Source organism: Myotis yumanensis, unplaced genomic scaffold, assembly GCF_028538775.1.
Source record: "Myotis yumanensis isolate MYYU_CA2020_CCGP unplaced genomic scaffold, mMyoYum1.0.hap1 SCAF_21, whole genome shotgun sequence".
NCBI classification, from domain to species: domain Eukaryota; kingdom Metazoa; phylum Chordata; class Mammalia; order Chiroptera; family Vespertilionidae; genus Myotis; species Myotis yumanensis.
Genome location: NW_027223772.1, coordinates 9,102,050 through 9,122,778, shown reverse-complemented (window position 1 = coordinate 9,122,778; position 20,729 = coordinate 9,102,050). Strand labels below are relative to the sequence as shown.

Here is a 20,729-nt window from a genome sequence, read left to right as displayed (position 1 = left end):
AAATCTTTGTGGTTGGAAGTCAGTGAGATGTGAAGGGTTATTTTTTACTGCAGCGAACAGCCTGCTTGGGGTAGCACTTGTGCAAAAGGAATCTGTCTGCAGCTGGGAGCTGGAAGATGGGCAGGAAGGGAAATCCCTGATGGGCGGGACTTCAGTCAGCAGAGCAAAGAGCGAGTGGCCTAACGGCATGGCGTGCTGTTCCCGCCACTCAGCGGCGGGAAGTCGATGTTAATTGCAAAGTTCTCACCATTAACTCGTATCTGCCTTTTGAATAAGCTTTACCTATAGCTGGTTAATTTATAACGTAGCCACCTGAGATGGTCTCATACCCGTGAGCATTTTAGTTGAAATCCACATGCACACCAATGATTTTAAAGATGTCACGTGACCCCTAGCTGGTTTGGCTCAGTGGATAGAGCGTTGGCTTGTGGACTCAAGGGTCCCAGGTTTGATTCCGGCCAAGGGCACATGCCCGGGTTGTGGGCTCGATCCCCAGTAGGGGGCGTGCAGGAGGCAGCCAATCAATGATTCTCTCTCATCATTGATGTTTCTCTCTCTCTCTCCCTCTCCCTTCCTCTCTGAGATCAATAAAAACATATTTAAAAAAAAAAAAAAAAAAACAAAGATGTCAGGGTGAGTGAGCCTTTCCACTTCTAATATATGCCATACAACTTCCTCCCAAACAACAACAAAGAAACCTGCAAATACACCTTTTATTCCAGGTCCTAGAAATCACTTCACTCCGTGCTGCGAGCCAACCGCTTGGACATCGCTGACACAAGATGTCCTATTGCTCAGCCTACAGACAGCAGGACCGCCCGATCGGTGTGCGGCTGTGGGTGAAGGGGCGGCGAGCCCCTCTGCCCGCGGCTCAGAGCCAGGGGGGAGGACCTCTGGGGCCCAGCACAAATGAGCAGCCCGCAAGAGGGCACCCCCACCCCTTCCAACGTGGACCGGTGCCCAGTGCTCTCTTTCCTCTCCACCATCCTCCCACATAAGCCCGTCTCCCGTACCTACAGCAGAGCGGAAAGCATGGCCGACCAGGCCCCAACTTCTGGCGTGATGCAGCATCGGGCAGCAAGAGGGGCGACAGCGCTCCTGGGCACTCACTCGCCCTGCTCCGTTTCCTGCTCCAGCCCAGGGCACGGCAGAGGGTGGCAGCAGGCGCAACCACAGTGGCACAGCGGCCAGTACCCCGGAGAGGCATGCAGACCACTCCTCCCGCTGCACTTCAGCACCAGCCCTGCAGGAGGCAGTGGCCGGCTCCACGGGGACCTGGAGCGCCTCTTCAGGGGACTCGGAACTGTCAGCCTCACCTGGATAATTATTCCTTTCTCCTTATATTCCGCTTGCAGGGCCTTGGAAAACGTGCACACAAAAGCCTGGAGCGAGAAGGAGAAACACCTCAGGGCCCGGAGCTTGCTTTCTCCGTCAGAACCAACTTTGCAGGCTCCAGAGGCCCCGCAGGAGCCCACCACGTTGTCTTAAAACGTGGCCGCTTCGCCGAAACCGGTTTGGCTCAGTGGATAGAGCGTCGGCCTGCGGACTGGAAGGTCTCAGGTTCGATTCCGGTCAAGGGCATGTACCTGGGCTGCGGGCACATCCCCAGGGGATGTGCAGGAGGCAGCTGATCGATGTTTCTCTCTCATCGATGTTTCTGACTCTCTATCTCTCTCCTTTCCTCTCTGTGAAAAATCAATAAAATATATTTAAAAAAAAAAAAAAGTGGCCGCTTCTCTGATGCGAGTTAGGACTTCATCTCTTGGTCTGAGAAGAGATCCCGCAATGAATGGGAACATACATAGTGGGGATAAATACATACCTCGGGCCACTGCACATACATGACCCAACCCGGGGTGGGGGGCTGTCCCTTGTGTAGAGCACACCCGCCCACCCCCCAAGTTTGTTTTTAAGACAAGGGCACGGGGACACCTGGCTAGGCCTCCAGGGCAGGGAGAAACCACAGTGGACAGCAGGGCTCCCAGGCAAGGAGGTGAGTGAGGGCTGGGGCCAGGGCTGCACCTGCCTGGGTCCCCTCCCCCTCTGTTCTGCTGCAGGCCTTCGTCAGCCGGGGCTGTGCCCTCTTCTAATTCGCACCCAAACCCCTGCTGACTAGCTCCGCCCTGGACACAGGAGAGCGATTCCTGGCGATCTGCCCATGGACTGGCCAGATGGGCCACAGGAAAATGGCAACTGGGAACAGCAAGGGAGGGAGGAGGAGCCTGGAACTCCATGCTGTCACTCACCTTGGAAGCCGAATACATGGAGTAGAGAGGCCAGGGAAAGAGGCCCACCCCAGAAGAAATGTTCAGGACGAGCCCTTTCCTCCTAAAAGGCAAAGAAGCAAAGTTTCAGGGGCTGTGCTGCCTGGGGGCTCCGTGCGAAGGAAGAAACCAAGGGGCTCTGTGAGCGCCGGGGAACCCCTCTCTGCTTCCCTCAGGGCCACGGCCCCACAATGGTGACCCTGGGCAGTCAGTGGGCATCAGGGCTTGCCACCTGGAATGGGTTCTGCTGCAACAAGGGGCCCCCACTGAAATGCAGGAACCCACTGAGCGCAGACAAGAGGGGAGGGGATCCTTCTCCCTGGAGCGCGGGCACAGGCGCTCAAGGCCTTCTGCCCGTGAGGACCCACAACAAGGCAGATGCCATCAGTCTTGGGTGGAACTGGATGGCCCATCACCTGCTCACACAGGCGTCTTCACAAGTCCCAGGGTCCCCTAAGTGCCCTTTGGAAATGTAATCTATTTAATCCACCCCAATGAGACCGGTTTGATCCAGAAAAACCACAAAACTGCACATTAGAATAGCAGGGCCAGCCTCGCTTCCTCGAGGGAGGACAGAGCCATCGGCCACTTGCTGCTCATGAACACGGCCTGAGACCGCTCCCGTGGGTGTGTGAGACCGGGGAACAGGGTGATAAAGATGTGGCGTAAATGGAGGCGCTGATGGGGTGCTGATGCGGTGCTGATGGGGTGCTGATGGGGTGCTGATTTTTACCACTAAACTGGAGTAGTCATTCTGACAAGAGCTGAAATTTATAATAACAAAGAGATGATCTTGGTCTCAGGCCAACTTCTGAAGTTTCTTTTATGCTCAACGTGAGTTAATTTTTAACTACAATGTGTGCTGAATCCGCTGTTCTCTTCCTCCTCCAGTGTATGTTGCACTTGACCTTCAATATGCTTGTGTGTTGCAAAGCTGGCCGGGGCAGAATGTTATTTCCCCTGTAATGTCCATGTCCGGTCATCACAGTGTTATCGCTTGTTAAAGCCGCAGCCAGAGGCGCCCCAGCCCCAGCCTCCACACCCGCCGCCTGCCAGGCCAGGGAGCCCGTGCGCCCCACTGTTTCAAAGAAAGGCCTTACCTTGCCTCCATGTGCTTCAGAATTAGCTGGGTCATCTACAAGAGAAGGTCAACCTTAAGCCTTGACAAAGGAACCAAATAGCAATGGGCGTGCAACTTGGGGGAGTGGGTGTGGGAGGGAGCTGGGGAACGGCCTAATCTTCTCAGGTGGCCACACGCATTGGAGGTCATTCTGGCAACACTAGAGTCAGGCCGGAACCCACAGGACCCAACCCAGACAAATGGCCAACTGCTCAGAGGCCTCTGGCTTCTCCGGCTAAAGCTCCAGTCTTCCTGCAAAATGAGGGCAGTGAAAAATTACGGTAATTGTCCTGGTGAGGGGTCAGCACTGAGGGTCCCGGATACTCTCTACCCCAGGAGACAGGCAAGCGGAGGCTGCTCGTCACAAGCCTCAGCCGTGAGTTAGGATTGGGGCGGGGGGGGGGGAGGGGGGGGGGCGGGGAGGGGGGTCAGAACATCACGCAGGTGTCCATGGGCATCGCAAGTACCAGGGAGGACACCTGTCAATCCAACAGCGGCCACATAGGCAACCTGCAGGTAGTCTGTGCTAGCTCCCCAGACAGACATGTCTGTCTGTCTGTCTGTCAGAATTACAACTGTATTGGGAAGTCCCTTCCCCCTCCCAACCTTCTGGCCCAAAAGAGGTCTTTTCTGCAACTTCTGGAGCTTAAACATCCCGTTAAAGAGCTTTTCACATCGTAATTGTAAGGCACACGTTTTAAGAATTAAGGAGGCGGCAACTGTGTGAACTCAAGGGTTCTCAAACGTACATCCGAGTGGACTGGGGCCCTGTCTGGGGAGCAGGTTTGAGACAGAGAGGAACCAAACGGGTGGGGCAAAGCAGAGAAATCAAAAGGCCCAGGGCCAGAAGACTAGCTCTGCCAGTCTCTGCATGTGGCCTGGGAGCCCCAGGAGCTCCGGGGCGGGGGCGGGGGGGGGGGGGGGGCACTCTGTCCCTGCCACGCCCTATCTGTGGGGCCTCCAGAGCGTGGTGGGGGTGGTCCCTAGAACCTACGGGACTGCCTCTTAAAACCCTGGATTTGAAGGGAGGTGAGAAAAGGATGAGGCCTAGATTGCCATCACCCTTCCTTGGCTTTTCCAGCGTCACTGAGGAGCACGCCAGCATGTCCTCAAAGTCTCTCGGCTGAATGCTCTAGCCCAGGGGTCCTCAAACTACGGCCCGAGGGCCACATGCAAATACAAATATTGTATTTGTTCCCATTTTGTTTTTTTTACTTCAAAATAAGATATGTGCAGTGGGCATAGGAATTTGTTCATAGTTTTTTTTTCAACTATAGTCCGGCCCTCGAACGGTCTGAGGGACGGTGAATTGGCCCCCTGTTTAAAAAGTTTGAGGACCCCTGCTAGCCTCGCGGGGGGAGTAATCCCGGTTAGAGAGAGGACGTTGAGTTTGTGAGTCTCTGTCACAAAGCTCCCAATATTTAGTCTCAGATCTCACCTCCCATCCCTGCCCTGACAGGGGTCTCTCCTATTCCCAGACGGCTCCTGTGGAATAATTAAGGGTACTTGCCATGCCTCCCACCAGTGTGGACAGCTGGGGTGGCATGCTTATAAGCTAACCTTCCTTGTGTTTTCTCTGTTATTTAGGGAAGTTAGTGTCTAACAATACATAAAATAATTGTTTAGCAAATCAAAACATTCCTCTGCTAAAGGAGTCGGGGTTATCAAATACATCTGGGAAGCCCCGTGATCAAATGGACCAAGAGTGAGAGATCCACGTGTCAAATAATGTGAAAGATTTTAGTGGTAAGACTACCGACAACAGTTGGAAATATAAAACTTACAATTACATCAGCTGGGAGTTTGAAAAGCTATTGATTGCTCAGCCTAAAAGAATGTGTGTACCAATGAACACTGGGCAGGCTACGTAAAATACCACTATGCTTACAGAAAAACAATCAATGGTAAAAACAATTTTTGTCAGCCCAACTTATCCACCTGAAAAAAAAAAAATGTTTTGGCTCTACTCAGCATCCATCCCCTCTCCTTAGGTCGAGAACAGCTGATTCTCCTGTGGGAAAGCCATCCTCCACGGCCAGTCCACGTCCTCAAGATGAGACTGAGCCTCCTGCTGCTCCCCAGCCAGGGTCTGGACCCATGCAGCCAGGGGTCACACCTGGCTCCCTGTTGTGGTTCCACGGGGCCCGGGGAGTGGCCACAGGGCGCCAGGCGCAGTTGTGAACTCTGTGGCCTGAGCCAGGCACCGGCTGTGGGGTCAGTGGGGGCTCAGAGCCCAGGGTTCACTCACAAGCCATTCAGAGGAGAGAAATCAATGTTCACACAAAAGTGCCATCCGCTCAGCCGGCGGCGGCTGGGCCTGCTCCTCAGCAGCACCTTCCCCAGCTGCCTGCCCAGGAGGGGCCCCTCTCCCTGCTCCCTCCAGGGCACAGTCAGGTCAGCTCTGTGGCAGTCATGCCTATAGATGCTTGTGCTGAACAGCACCCGACACGACACAGTGCCACACTTTTCGAGCAGATGAAGAATCTGAGATTCCAGGGAGTTAAACAGCACGCCCAGCGCTGCCCAGCCAGCTGGTGGCCGAGCTGGAGTCAGAGATGCATGAACTCCAACTGGCAAGGACTTATGGACAAGAGTCCATAAAATCCATGCCTGCCCTCTGTCTGTTTCTCCAACAGAGCGACTTTTCCTCTACTTACTAGAATAAAATCAGAGGAAAGTACTGGATTTTTTAAAAAGTCACCTTGGAATCCAGAATCAGTTTCAGCAGCGTCAGGTCTAATATGTTCTGACATGTGGCAAAACTGAAGGCAGAAATAGGCCTCAAACACTAGGGAGCATGAATCCCTCCCTGCGCTGGATGAAAACAGAACAAAACAACCGAAAGGCCATGCCACGGCCTCGCAGTCAAGTGCAGTTCAAGTCCGGAGATTCCCCTCCACAGGAAGGGCCGGTATCCTGGTTGCCACATGCTGGGAGCTGCTCCACGTTAATGCGTTCGGCACACACACTGATCACATACCTTCACTACCGAGGTGATGTTACAACGGATGAGGCTCTGGAATAAACAACCATAACCACAAATCAGTGGAGACATTCTCTTGACATGCAGTCGGTGCTAAAGAAACATAAAGTGGGCGGAGGCACGCGTCTGAGCCGTTCCCTCACTCGCACAGCCGGCACATTCGGCTCCTCACGGGAGTTCAGGAAGCATGCGCTAGGACTGGGAAACGGCTGCCGTCCGTACTGTGCTTCTGTGCAGTGTGATCTTGAACAGAAGTCAATTACTAAGAGTTTCCTCAAAAAATGTAAAGAGGAATGTGGACACAGTTTTTCCAAGGGAGGCGGTTACTTTCCAGCTGGAGGAAGAGGGTAGCGTGCGTGGGCCTAGGGCAGTGGTCGGCAAACTCATTAGTCAACAGAGCCAAATATCATCGGTACGATTGAAATTTTTTTTGAGAGCCAAATTTTCTAAACTTAAACTATATAGGTAGGTACATTGTTATTAACTTAGTTAGGGTCCTCCTAAGCTGGCCTTTGCTAAAAACGTCCTCAATCTGATTGAGGTACTTTCGTTGAGGTCAAGCCCTTCCAACTCTCCCATCCACACTCGTCTGTCTGAAACAAGTACACAAGACAAGTGTAGATGGGAGAGTTGGAAGGGGTCGAACTCAGCGAACGTACCTCAAAACAATGTACCTCCCCCCTCGCTGCGTATCCCGTGGCCCGCCTGTGCTGCATCTCCTGTCACTTCTTCTAACGCCACTTCTTCAAAATAGACTCGCCCAGGCTGAAAACCGACTTCTGCACATGGGCCACGAAGTTTCAATCGCACTGTATGCGCGCCCGCACGTGGTATTTTGAAGAAGAGCCACACTCAAGGGGCCAAAGAGCCGCATGTGGCTTACGAGCCGCGGTTTGCCGACCACTGGCTAGGGGACAGCGGAGGAGAGGCCAGTGGCTGTATAATAGGTGGAGGTTCCAGGCTACAGAGGCCAGATAAAGAAACTAGTAGAGTGTCCCGAGACAGACAGAGTGGGAAAGAGGGGTAGACACAGAAACGGGCACAAGTACAGACATGAATAGAGAAGGAAGCAAGAATGGCATCTGCTTCATGGAGAGGAGGGGCATGGCAAGGGTGTGCAGCTACGTCCCAGCAGTGGGCACTCTGCCCCAGGCAGCAGGCTCGGGCTCACATGGGAGCATGGGAGCACCTGCACAGTCGGGGACTGGGAGCGCGACAGCCTGTTCAGAAGGGATATAACCCCATGACCTCAAAGGTCAGAGCCTGGGAAGACGTAACAACGAGTACCTTCCAGGGCTGCTAAATGCACAACAAATTCACGCATGGCCAGCAATGGCGGCCATGGGTCTGAGCCACGCTTGCTGAACTTACAACAAATACCTCAACCGCAGAGATTGTATCACTGACTTCCCTCAAGCTGAACGCTGAACAAATTTTATTACCAGGGAAGACAAAGAAACCCAAAGCGCTTCTCCCACTTGCATACACAGCCATAAATTTTTCAGGCAGGGTTACCCCTTATGAGCACAGCACAGAGCCCCAAAAAGACTAGGGCAGCAGCGGCAGGTGCTGATGTGGAGGAGGGGAGAGGTGACCTTATCTTAGAAATGGCCCTGAGCAGTGATCCCTTGCTGTGGACCAAGTACTAAGATGAGAAGAAAGGGAAACCTCCAGACACCCCCCTGGGACACAGAATTCTGTCCCGACACCCTCCCCGGCCCTGCTGAGAGGATGGCGCCACAGAAAGCACAGCTGTACCTGGATTTCGTCCGGTGTGTTAAGGAAATGGCTGGGCAGAAGGCTGGGGATCATTCCAACATTGTTGACTGCCAGGGGAGGCAAAGCAAAAAGATGTCAGAAGAGCCAGTGGCAGATGTTTGTTGAAAACCTTAAGAACAGTTATACTCAACCCAGAAATTCTTCTCTTGGAAGTGTTTTTAAGAAAATACCTTCATGCCTGGCCGGCATGACCCCGTGGTTGAGTGCCGACCTATGAACCTGGAGAGCAGGGTTTGATTCCCGGTCAGGGCACGTGCCCAGGTTGCGGGCTCGATCCCCAGTAGGGGGCATGCAGAAGGCAGCCGATCAATGATTCTCTCTCATCATGGATGTTTCTCTCTCTCTCTCTCTCCCTTTCCTTTCCTCTTTGAAATCAATAAAAATATTTTTAAAAAAAAGAAAATACCTTCAACAAGATTGATACCCGAGGTCGTTCATTGCGACATGATTTGATAACTGAACAGATCTGAGGGAAGACCATGGTCCAGGGACAGGAGGCACATGAAGGGAATGGGGTGCAGCCCAGCTGGAGCGCCATGCAGTCACTCACAACCACGGCTGCTCAGCTGAAGGCAGGGGAAAGCGTGTGTGATGAACGGCTTTTAAAAATGCACAACACACAGAAGGGACAGTTGGTGATGGAAAGAACAAAATTTAAAATAAGTAAATATGTAAATAAATATGTGTAAACACGTAAGATCCATGTAGACATATGAAAATATGTATCTGGCCCTAACCAGTTTGGCTCAGTGGATAGAGTGTCGGCCTGCGGACTAAAGGGTCCAAGGTTCGATTCTGGTCAAGGGCATGGACCGTGGTTGCAGGCACATCCCCAAAAGGGAGTGTGCAGGAGGCAGCTGAATTGATGTTTCTCTCTCATTGATGTTTCTAACTCTCTATTCCTCTCCCTTCCTTTCTGTAAAAAATCAATAAAATATTTTTTTTTAAAAAAAGAAAGAAAATATGTATCTGGAAGGATATGCACCAAAATGTTCTCTCAGGACATCAGGATTTTAAGAAATTCATAATTCTTTTATATGCTTCTCTACTCTTTCCAGTTTTTCTGCAACGATATGTTTTTCATTGTTATTAGTAAAAAGAACTAGTAATTATTTTTTTAAATACAGCAGGAACTTTAGAAATCAAGCCTTCTTTCTATGCACAATACAGACATTGTACTGTGTACGTAGTGATGAAATAGCGTGTTTATAATCATCACAGAAAAAACATCGTCTTGTGTCCTGAATAAGGTGGTCAATTCACAAGTACGCGCACTGCGCTGCCATTTCATGGGCCAATCACAGCCAAGTGTGTTGGGTAACGTGTTCCTTCCGGCGAGTGTTTGTGAGGTTCCCTCTTCCTGCCGAGTGTCAGTGTCAGTCAGTGAGAGAACATTCATCCTCTCTGACATTGGGAAAGGCGGTCGGGAAGGTAGAGATATGTACATCTGATACATTCTAAAGCTATATATAAATCTGTTAGTCAGGTAACGCCTCTTGAAGAACTGAACTTTAATATTCGTTAATGCTACAGCTTAAAACACAGTTATGGGTTAAGCTCAAGCCACCGTGGGATAATCAAGGGCCACCGAGGTAGTTATTGCACTGATGTATTACAACACGCTTTGAGCATTGCAATTTGCTTACCTAAAATTCCAATTTCTAAGCCTTTGAGTTCTTCTTTAATATCCTCATAGATGTCGTCCTTGGTGAAATCTGCTTGTATGATCCTCACCCTCCTCCCTGTAGTGCGCTCTGCATTCGAGACAATGTTATTCTTCAGTGATCACGAGTCCAAATCCCCTCTTGCCCATGGAGTTCCCCTGCGCTCCCACGCACCATGAGCGACGTTTATGAGCACAAGCCCACCACCCCATTAGAGACAAGAAGTAGCCCGGATAAAGCTGGCATGTGCTAGAGGGGTGAGTCTGAGCATTACCACAGTAACAAGTACACGCATTAGATTTAACTCAGTGATTCTCAAAGTGGGGTCCCCAGAACACAGCATCGGCACCACCACCATCAGCACCACTCTTTAGAAACACAAAACCTCAGGCTCCACCCGGGACCTAGAGAGCCAGGCGCCCCTGGGAGGCCCAGGGGTCTTCTGCACCCGCGCCCCAGCTGACTCTGTTGCTCGCTCGGTTGAGAGGCCTGGCCTAAGGGCTGCGGAGCACAGTGTGAGGCCCCCTGTGCCATGTCAGGCCCCTCCACAGAGACACAGCCACCCTCTGCATTTGCCCAACACGTTAGCATTCACCAAGCGTTTACCTGCACCATCTCCTGTTTTAGTCCTCTCTCCAACCATGCCAAGTAGGTGCTGTCCGCATTTTCCAGAGGAGAAACCAGCTGAGACGCTAATGCCTTGCCCGAGGCACCCGCACTGCTCCCCGCCAGGCCCTTCCACTCTCCCACATGAACTAGCCTTGTGCGGTGAACCTGCCTGTGCAGGAGCTCAGCCAGATGTGGAAGCAGCACAGATGTCACCAGCTGCCCCTCCCAGCGCTGGAGCCAGACCCAATATTTCTGGGGCAAGTGATGTTGAGGCTTAGTTTGGGGGTGGGGGTGCTTTCAGACTGAAGACACTGCTTGCTCTTTAAGAGGCCGATAAAATCACATGTTAACATTTCGGGAGGAGCACTGAAGAATGCCCAAATCCTGGTCAGAGTTACTTCTGATATCCAGACACAGAATTCATCGGCCCAAGGGCACTGAGCCTCCCCGTCCGCCTCCTAACCCTGACGCCCCAGGGACACAAACTGTCCCCCAGGCGGCCTGCCGTGGTTTCCCGAGTCTTTATCATTAAAGGCCTATTCCTTTGAGTTAAGGAGTGTGTTAATTACTAAATTAATAATTGATCATTAAAATGCAAATCCCAAAAAGGGATACTGTGATCGTCATTAGCTAAGGACACTTCAGAGGGGTCATGATAATGACACGCTGTCCTGTGAGTGCGGCCTCCCAGGGTTGTGCAGTGCAGTCTTCACAGCCTGCACAGCAGCCCTGAGCCAAGTCTTTTTTTTTAAATCTGAGTGTCACCACGAAGCGTCGCCCCTACCCTTCCTGCAAGGAGCAGAGCACAGACACGTGAAGGGAAGTCCCACAGGGAGTGGCAGAAGCCACCAGGAAGCTGGGCCTCTGGATGGGGTGGTCTGATTCTAGAGATGAGGACCAGAGAAGAGAGAAGACCTACTGGTGCTGCTTCTGATCCTGCCTCGCCTGCCAGAGACTCAGCGGTGAACGAACGGCCCCTTCACAGCCCGCACGTAGCTTTGTAAACTGAGCTCCAGCAGAAGGGCCCGCACCCCAGGCTCCAGGGAGCAGGTGGGGATGCTGGCGGTGCCTCTGCAGGCAGGACCAGAGCAGACCTGGCCAGAGGGCTCCACAGACACTTCCCTCATTCCTTGGGGTCGCTCACCAATCTCCACGGCAATAGCCTGTAGTTTTTCCAGCGTCCGGCTGATCAGCACAACATTGAGGCCTTGTCTTGCTAGCTGGGATGGGAAAACCAAAAGAGAGAAGACAATCAGCAGACAGGAAGGCTTGACTGAAAGGTGAATTGGGGCATCACCCACTGGGTCCCAAGGTGAGGTGCTTGCTTTTTCTGGGTTTAAATGTGCAGACATTTCTGGGTTATGAGCAAAACAGCCGCCCTGGGCCAGGCTAAACATGACATAATCCTGCGTGTGTTTATGACATTCGAGGAACTAGTCCACGTTCCCTTTTGTACAGGGACCACTCGGGGGCGGGCGGTGCTGGAAATCAGGGTTTGGAAGCCGCTAGACTATAAGTTACACACCAGCCCGGGCAGCACTGCTCCATAAAGACCCGATTCCTGCAGCACCTTCTGAGCCGCTTCCTGCTCACAAGGACGCTCTCCTTGTGGCTCACTCTGCACAGACATGCTCATGGCCTGAGCCCTGTCGCCTGTCCTCTGGCTCCCAACTGGAGGGTATGTGCCTGCTTCCCTGAGACCCTCAAGGAATTCTCTTCGGGGTAGATATGCCCCGACTCCTGGGGGCCGAGGGACGCAGGACGGGAATGGCATGCATTAACGTGGGCTTCGCACCGAACAATGCTACACGGGAGCAAAATTAGAGCTTTGCCCGAGGACAGAAGGAAAACCAATGATCATGCGAACAGGCTGATGACAACTGAGTTAGTGACAAAGGACCCATTAAAATCTTTCTCTATAGTTTTAATTAAATGCCTTATACTGTTACTTTTTAAATTGTGGTAAATTATACTGAAAGGAATTCTAGGGACAAAATAGGCAGGTTTAGGGAACACAGAGGGTCCATGGGGGAGGCATGCATATGTGAAGGATGAGCAATTGAAGCAATTAGAAGGTAGATCAAAAGCAGCCCTGACGTGAGCAGCTTGGAGACGCCAAAATGCTTATCTTACTTGTACAACAGACAGAAAAATGCCACAGGAGAAGGAGGGAAGAGGACATGCATTCACCGAAGATACAGAAAAGTCACAGGATAATGGAACGAAGGAAACGTATTTTCACAGAGAATAGAGGAATGTTATAAGACAAGGGGAGAGGAAAAGGGGGCACCACTGAGCTTTGGCTTTTGAAACTGATACTGTGTAACAAAGTAACCAATGAGGAAAGCATGGGGGCCCTAAATTAACAAAAGGTCCAATTAGAGAGGGTCAGGTTCAAACAAAAAACTGCAACATATATAAACCGGAGAAAAGGAACACGAGGAGGGATTTCTTTTAATTGTTCCCATTAGTGAGAGAGAGAGAGAGAGCAGGCTTTCCCATATGGGGGCCCCTCCCTAGGGGGTTCCCCTTTGGGACACCTCTGCTCAGATGGAGTTTGTATATGCTTCCAATAAACTTCTACATTTTTATTAAAGAAATGTGTTAGTCCATGAATTTATTCTTCATCTTTATCAGACAAGATGCCACAAGAAGTCTGTGCCTCAAACCCCACAGTTCAATACACAACAGAAAATGTTCCATGTTGACAAATGTATGGGATGTTTCATGAATTTGCATGTCACCCTTGTGCAGGCCCAGGCACGTCTTCTCTATATCATTCCGGTTTTAGGACATATGTGGTCAAAGCGAGCACTATGCCAGCATTGCAATGAGAAATTACATTATAGGAAACATAAGAAACCGAATTAAAGACTATACTATAGGGTCTACAATAACCAATAATTCGATCTTCAAGCCAATGGTCTCAGAATCACCCAGGAAGATGTCAAAAAACACCAATTCCTACCAAAACCATCCAAATAAAAATCTCTGGGGTGGAAGTCTCAGCGTTTACATATTTTTCTGCTTTGATTTATTAAATTATACTGTTGAATACACCAATGCATTCTCACTGTAGAAGGCGTCCCTGAGGCCACCACAGTCCCATTCTCGCCCCCCACAGGCTCTCCCTGCCTGGAGTTTGGCGTTGATCCTTCCTAACTTTATCTCAGCATCTACACGCACATATAAGTACATACAGAAGTAAATGTGTGTGTTGTGTGTTTTCTTTCTTTGCACACTTTACAAATGGCATTGTAAGTGCTACCTTTTTAACGTAATGTTGTGTCTTATCCCTGAGCATGGGACCTATTTCCACATCAATTCATGCTGAGCCACTTGACTCTTTTTATTGCTTCCAGGTGCTTATAGTTCATATGGGTGAGCATTTAAGTTGTTGTCAAGTTTTCTTATTACTGATAATGCTACAAAGAAAACCTATCTATATAGCTCCTTGTATATACAAGTGAATTAATTCCTAGAGTAGATAGACAAGTGGAATTGTTGTGTTAAAGGGTATATGCTTTTTAAATTTTAACAGTATTGCCCAAATGTCCTCCCTTCAAACTGTACCATCAGAAATACAATTATAGCTATTTCTCTACTCTCTGGCCAATAGTTTATATTAACAAACTTTTCAAAATTGTCCAATCTAATGGTCAAGAAATGATATCCTTTTATTGTTTTAATTTTTCCAATTAACGGTGGGGCTGAGTATCTTTTTGTATGTTTATGTGTGAAATACCAGTATATACCCTTTGACCATCCTTCTACTGGTGTTTTGTCATTTTCTTATAAATTTGTAGGAGGTGTTTTATATATTCTGGGTAATAATTATTTGTCTACTGTATACTGTTTCTCCTTTGTTTATGGTGTCTTGGCATACATGATAGGTTATTTTAATGTTATCAAGTTTGTGACTTGATAGGTTTGTTAATTTTTTTCTTATGATTTTCTCTAACTCCAAGGATATAAGTAGATTTTCCTACAACCCTTTGTAGTTTGGTTATTGTCATTTATTTTTGAAAAAGGTGTGAGATTGAAATCATCTAGCATTATATTTTTCAAAATGGGTGGCTAATTGTCTCAACGACATTTTTCTATTTGTCCTTTCTTTCCTGATTTGAATGCCAACTTAGTCATATGCAAAATTTTCATAAGTACATGGGTCTGTTTCTGATCGATTTGTTCTGTTTCATTGACCTGTTTGTTATTTAAATGACACGGCCACTTCTGATTTAATCATAATCTTACAATAAAGCTTTGGTATCTGATGTCTGATAGAGGAAGTCCCTACCCTGTATTATTCTCTTTCAAAATGTTATTTTTTAATCTTCTTAGTGTGATTTTACAGATAAAGTTGTATATATTTTAAAGTATTGTGTTAAAATTAGAGACATTTAGGTGGAAATTACATCTTGGCAGTAGTCAGTTGTCATCCATAAATATGGTATCCATTTATTCAGATTTCATACATTCTTCTAAACACTTTTAAAGTTTCTTCATGTAAATCTTGGACACTTCCTGTTAATTTGCACTAGTTAGGATAACATTAGCTGCTGTAACAAATAACTCCAAATTTCAGTGGCTTACCACAAAGAAGTTTGTGTATTTTTTTTGTCTTACGTAACAGACTCTCTTCCGGGGCAGACCTCCATCTTTATGAAAGTGAGTGTGGTAGATGCATCATCCCCCACCATTTGCTCTTTATTAAGCTAATTATGCCAATTCTAAGTTTTACAATACCCATGCCACAGCTTAATTTTCTTGTGTACAAATGTTTATTTTACAACTGCCTCTAGCCTTTGTAGTTTGTTTTGTAGGTAATGTTACCCCTAACCTTATCACATTCATAAGGCCATAATGCACACGTTGTGATTTAAAAAAAAATTAATTTTGATGTTAAATCGTTAAGGAAAACATCATCCCAAACTTTGATACAGGCAAAACAATAATGCTTGGATTGTTTACTAATACCACCCTCGAGTATTTTCCAATAAGTTGCCCAACCTGGTCTGACGCTGGGGCAGGTAACGACTGCCATGGAACAAGGCCAGGGACAGAAGGTCTGCGGGCTCAGAGCCTGGCCGAAAGGCTGACCCAGAGGTGGCGCGGTCACTGCCCCGTGGAAAGGGAGCCCGGCTGGTACCTATCTTGCCCATACGATTTCACATTCCTTTCCCGACTGACTACATACAGCCCCGCTTATCGAATGCTCTCCAAGGAGCTCCTTTGTCTTCCTGCTGTATGCTTCCTAGCTACGTTCAATAAAAGTCCAACAAGTTTTCACAGGTATCCTTGTGCTTTTAAAATATTAGCGATCCTTTGAGTTATTTGGCTAAATGAACACAATGATTACACTGTCATCATAATATCTGCAGGATTTCAGAAGTGTCCATACCGCTATGCTCTATTAAAGACAAGAACATCCAAGAGGAGTAAATTAAAACCGGGCTGCATGCTATCTTCCAGAAACACACCCAAAACATAAGGTTGAAACTGAAATGAGAAAAAACATTGCATATATCTATGGAACACCAACCAAAAGAAAAAAGGCACAACTTTATCAATATCAATCACAACACGCATTAAAGCAAATTAGTATTACTAGAAATACAGATTAGTCCGTTCATCAGGAAGACACAGCAGTTCTAACCCTGGATGACCCACAAAACAGGGTTACATAGGCCTGCATGGAGGGCTGAGAAACACACCATCAGAATTGGCGAACAATTTTTAACTTCTTTTAAAGGTTTTCATTTTTAATTGTATTAGAAATGTGAAATTTAAAAATAAATAGAACAAAAATGAAAACTTTAGTAGAAAAGCTGAAGAATAAAATTAATGAAATCCTTTTGTAGACAGGAAAGCAAAGAGCCAAAGAAATAGAAATTATGAGGAGGGGGGGAGCTAATGGTGATGAATAATAGGAGTTCCGGAAATAATATTAACCAACATCTGAATAATTAGAGTTCCAGAAAGAAGAGAGAAAATGGAGGAGGAATGTGAACTTCCTGGGAGGGGCGACTCCGCTGTGTCCTCACCACCCAGCCTCTCGGTATTTCTGCTCATTTTCAGATATAGCTGCTGCCCCTTCCCAGTGATTTTGTGAACCAGATGGTAACCGTTGATAAATGTGTTTCGTGCTAAAGTTTTCTAAACATGGTAAGAGAATGTTTTCAAAAAAAAGTATGTGCCAACACATTTGAAATCTTAGGTGTCATAGATGTATTTCTTGAAAAATATAAGTCCAAGACTTATTCAAGAAAAATTAAAAACCCAATAGTCATATAGTCACTAAAATAATAGCAATAATCAATATGATATATTCATATAAATAAGAAGTGATGCTGATAATGATATAAGTAAATAGTTTAAATTGTCCCACAAAGAAAACTCCAGCCACAGGTGGTTTTACAGATAAACTCTATCAAACATTCAAAAAAAAACCAATAATTCCAAAAGGATAAAAGAGATAACATTTCCCTATTCAGTTCATGAGGCCGCTATCACCTCAACACCGAAACTTTGGAATCTGGCTGGAGGCAACATTACTGATCAATGTTGCCTCTGCCTAAGTTCTGAGCCCGCAATTCTGCTCCTGGGCACGTTCTCGAGGAGTCCTTTGGAGACACGGACAATGCATTCGTGGCAGCAAATTAGAGATGGCAGAAATGTTCGTCAACAGAGGTAAGGGTAGCTAAGCTGGGACATATTTACATAATGGAATACTACATAGTTATGAAAATGAATGAACCGTGTTCTACACACATCAGCCTGGATGAATTTCAAAGGCATGCTATTGATCCATCTAAAGCAGGTTGCAGAAGACATCTGAATCAGTTTACATGGAAATCAAAACAAGTGGTGCAACCAACACATTGTTAGGGTCACGTGCATATGTAAGAGAATGCTCTAAGTAAGGACATTTTAACACAATGATCATGATCTGTGCTTACATGAGTGGGGGTGAGGGAGAGACACAAAGGCATGTCATGACTACGGAATGTCTCAAGGATGAGAGTGATGTTCTATTTCATTTTTTAAATACATTTTTATTGATTTCAGAGAGGAAGGGAGAGAAAGAGAGAGATGGAAACATCAATGATGAGAGAGAATCATTGATTGGCTGCCTCCTGCACGCCCCCTATTGGGGATCGAGCCTGCAACCTGGGCATGTGCCCTTGACCAAAATTGAACCTGGGACCCTTCAGTCCACAGGCCAATGCTCTAACCATTGAGTCAAACTGGCTAGGGCTGGTGTTCCATTTCTTAAGCTGTGTGATAAGGGACACAGTACTCATTTTATTATCTTTTGTAATGACGCCTATGCATTACACACACACGCGTGCGCACACACACACACACACACACACATCATGGCATAGTACAATGAACCTAGGATACTCAAAACCTGAAACAAAATTAATGGGTTGAAGGCAAGCCACCCAGGAACAAAGCAATGAATCCAGGGGAACATAAAAATAATTAAAAGCTACTGTTTTCATTTAAGGCAAGATGAGAGAGAATGAGCTGAGAATGCAGCGGGAATAATTTAGACTCGAGCAATGTAAACATTAGGAAGAAGAAATTCCTTGCTGAGACGGCGCAAGGCACCATCATATATGCCAAGTAAGTCAAGAGTAGGGACAGCAGCTATTTTTCCTGGCTGGTCTGAAGCAGAGCTGGGAAGTGAATTTCCTCCAAGGCCCAGCTCTGTGCCGTTCCCTTAGCTTCCAGGAGAGCTGTCTTGAGAAGAAGTCTGACTGCCCTTGTCTGCCGCCCTGGGGCTGGGAGCAGTGCCGGCATCCATGCCAGCCCAGATGTTGGGGGAGGCACTAGAGCTGCCCAGATGTGGAGGCATAAAACCAGGCAGTCTTAGTCATGCATTTTGCTTCTAGCGTTCTCTGGGCATTAACAGCCAAGAGTACAAGTTTACTTACATACATCAGAGTGACGAAAACTAAACATACAATATTTTAAGTTAAGTTATATTAAATGCATACTTTACATAAATATTAAAATGTATAGTAATGTGGAATGGAATAAAACTGGTTCCGCCATGTAGAGAACAATTTGGCAATGGTACCCAATATTTAAGTGCACATACCCATGAGCCAGCTATCTTACCGATAGGGATATATATGTGAGTGTGCATATGTTCAAGGGTGTATCTTAAACATTATTTGTAAAAATGAAAATGAAAAACCTCAGTGCCCATCCCTAAGAAGCTGATAAAAGAGACAAGGCACACCCTGGGATGAAGAGGCCCAAGGTCATTAACAAGGACGCAGGCATCTGTATGGCTTTGCTGAGGCAAGAGCTCCACCCTGGATTAGTAAAGGGATAAAGCAAAGCTGAGAGCAGGTTGTGTAAAGCAGGGCTCCATTAGCGCTGACATGAGCAACAACTAAACGTACAGGTGTGCACGCTGGCGGAGACCGCTAGGGGGCGCTAACACCTGCCATGTCTTCACGGGCAGATGGCAGTGACGCCTGGCCTTTCTTGGCCGGCTTGGCCACAGGACTGAGTTCTGTCTGCGGGCTCTCAGGACACAGGCACGCTCATGGCCCCGCTCCAGCTTTGAAGACCAGAGCAAAGGCCCACAAGACGAGACAGAAGGAACCTGAGCACAGCCACCTGCTCATCAGGAAAACCAGGATTGTCACTGGGTCTCTCTGTCACTACAGCCAAACCTCACCATCTGTCAGTGCCCTTACCCACAGAGCAGTGTGGCTAGAACTGGGAGGCTGCGGTAACAGTGGCTACCCCCCAGCCAGGCCGGCATCAGAGGAGCCAAGGAGGGAGCAGGGACTTTCATCACAGCCCCCCTCCCGCACCCCCCCACCCCAACATCAGCAGAACCTGAACTTCGACCACCACTTGCAGTGCCAAGGCTCCCTCTCCCTCCCTCCCTTCTCCTGGGAGATAACAGGGAAGGCAGCGGGGGGGGGGGGGGGGGGGGACTTGCACCATCACCCCCACCCCAACCCCATGCTAAGGAGACCTCGTCCCCAAGTGCCACTGGAGGCTTCCTGGGAGCAGTGAGGGGGCACTCTTGCCCCTCCCATCCAGACTGACCTAATGGGGTCACCCCGACCCCAGCCCATAGGAACGAGGCAGCAGCGCGTGCCAATGAAGGCCAAGTGGGAGACCAGGCCTCCCCTTGCCTGTGGGCACAAGTCGGCCCCACCCTTACTGAAGCAATGCTGGCACAGACCTGAAACGGAAGATTTAATACCACCCAGAGCCTCTGACATAAAATCAGAAATGTCCAAAATTCGATCAAAAGTCACTCATCGCACCAAGAACCAGGAAGATCTCGATCTGAGTGAAATAAAAATAACCAACAGATGCCAGCATTGAAGTGGCACAGATGTTGGAAATATATGACCAGGATTTTAAAGCAGCCGTCATAAAAATGCCTTAATGAGCAAGGATGAACACAATTAAAACCCATGGAAAATACAAAGTTTGAGCAAATAAATAGAAAATATGAGAAAAGAACAAAATGGAAATTTTAGAACTGAAAAATGAATAACCAAAATTAAATATTCGATAAATGGGCTCAATAGCAGAATAGAGGGGACCAAGGAAAGAATTCATGAACTTAAAGGTAAAACAATAGAAATTACCCATCAAAACAACAGAGAAAAATGCACTGGGGGGAAAAAAAAATGACCAGCACCTCAGACACTTATACTAAAGACCTAACATCCATGTCATTGTAATTCCAGAAGAAGAGGGGTGGACAGAAAAACTATTTGAAGATATACTGAATGAAAATATTCCAAATTTGTGAAAAGATGTAAACTTACATATTCAAGAGGCTATGTGAGCCTCAAACAAGATAAACCCAAAGAAATTCACACCAAGCAACATCATAACAATGACAGATCCTCCCTTCCCCCAACTGGTGGGCGGAGTATGACGTAACCTGCAGCCCGGAAACACCTGAGTGCCTAACCATGCACCTTATATGGACTATACATTGAACCACCAATCAGCACCTGCCAAGTACCCTAATCCCTTGTCCCTAAGTACCGTAGTGCCTAACCATGCACCTTATATGGACCATACACTAAGCCACCAATCAGCGCCTACTGAGCACCCTAAGCCCCCATTCCTTCCCATTCCTCCCCTCAAAAGGTGTGCTCACCTCTGCACGGTTGCTGTTCTCCCCTTGTGAGACAGCCCGGCAGGTTTTTCTCCTAATAAAGCCTGTAATCCTGGTTTTCAGCTCCCGATTGGTCTTTCAAACTAAACTTCTGAAGACTAAGAAAAAAATCTTCAAAACAGTGAGAGAGGAA

General features: G+C 47.9%; 1 protein-coding gene and 1 non-coding gene across 2 annotated transcripts in view; both read right to left on the bottom strand.

Moving 5' to 3' along the window:
* The window catches only part of HSD17B3 (hydroxysteroid 17-beta dehydrogenase 3), a 41,625-nt gene that overhangs the window by 13,499 nt on the left and 7,397 nt on the right, over positions 1–20,729 (bottom strand). Inside the window, exons 3-9 of the mRNA XM_070400870.1 lie at positions 11,564–11,639; positions 9,793–9,900; positions 8,126–8,193; positions 6,365–6,400; positions 3,365–3,399; positions 2,247–2,328; positions 1,317–1,382 (exon numbers count right to left, since the gene is read on the bottom strand). Of these exons, the coding sequence (XP_070256971.1) occupies positions 1,317–1,382; positions 2,247–2,328; positions 3,365–3,399; positions 6,365–6,400; positions 8,126–8,193; positions 9,793–9,900; positions 11,564–11,639 (471 nt within the window). The remainder of the gene's footprint in view (positions 1–1,316; positions 1,383–2,246; positions 2,329–3,364; positions 3,400–6,364; positions 6,401–8,125; positions 8,194–9,792; positions 9,901–11,563; positions 11,640–20,729) is intronic.
* On the bottom strand, positions 13,129–13,234 carry LOC138999023 (U6 spliceosomal RNA). The gene has a single exon (XR_011469292.1). It is a non-coding gene; the product is annotated as a U6 spliceosomal RNA (small nuclear RNA).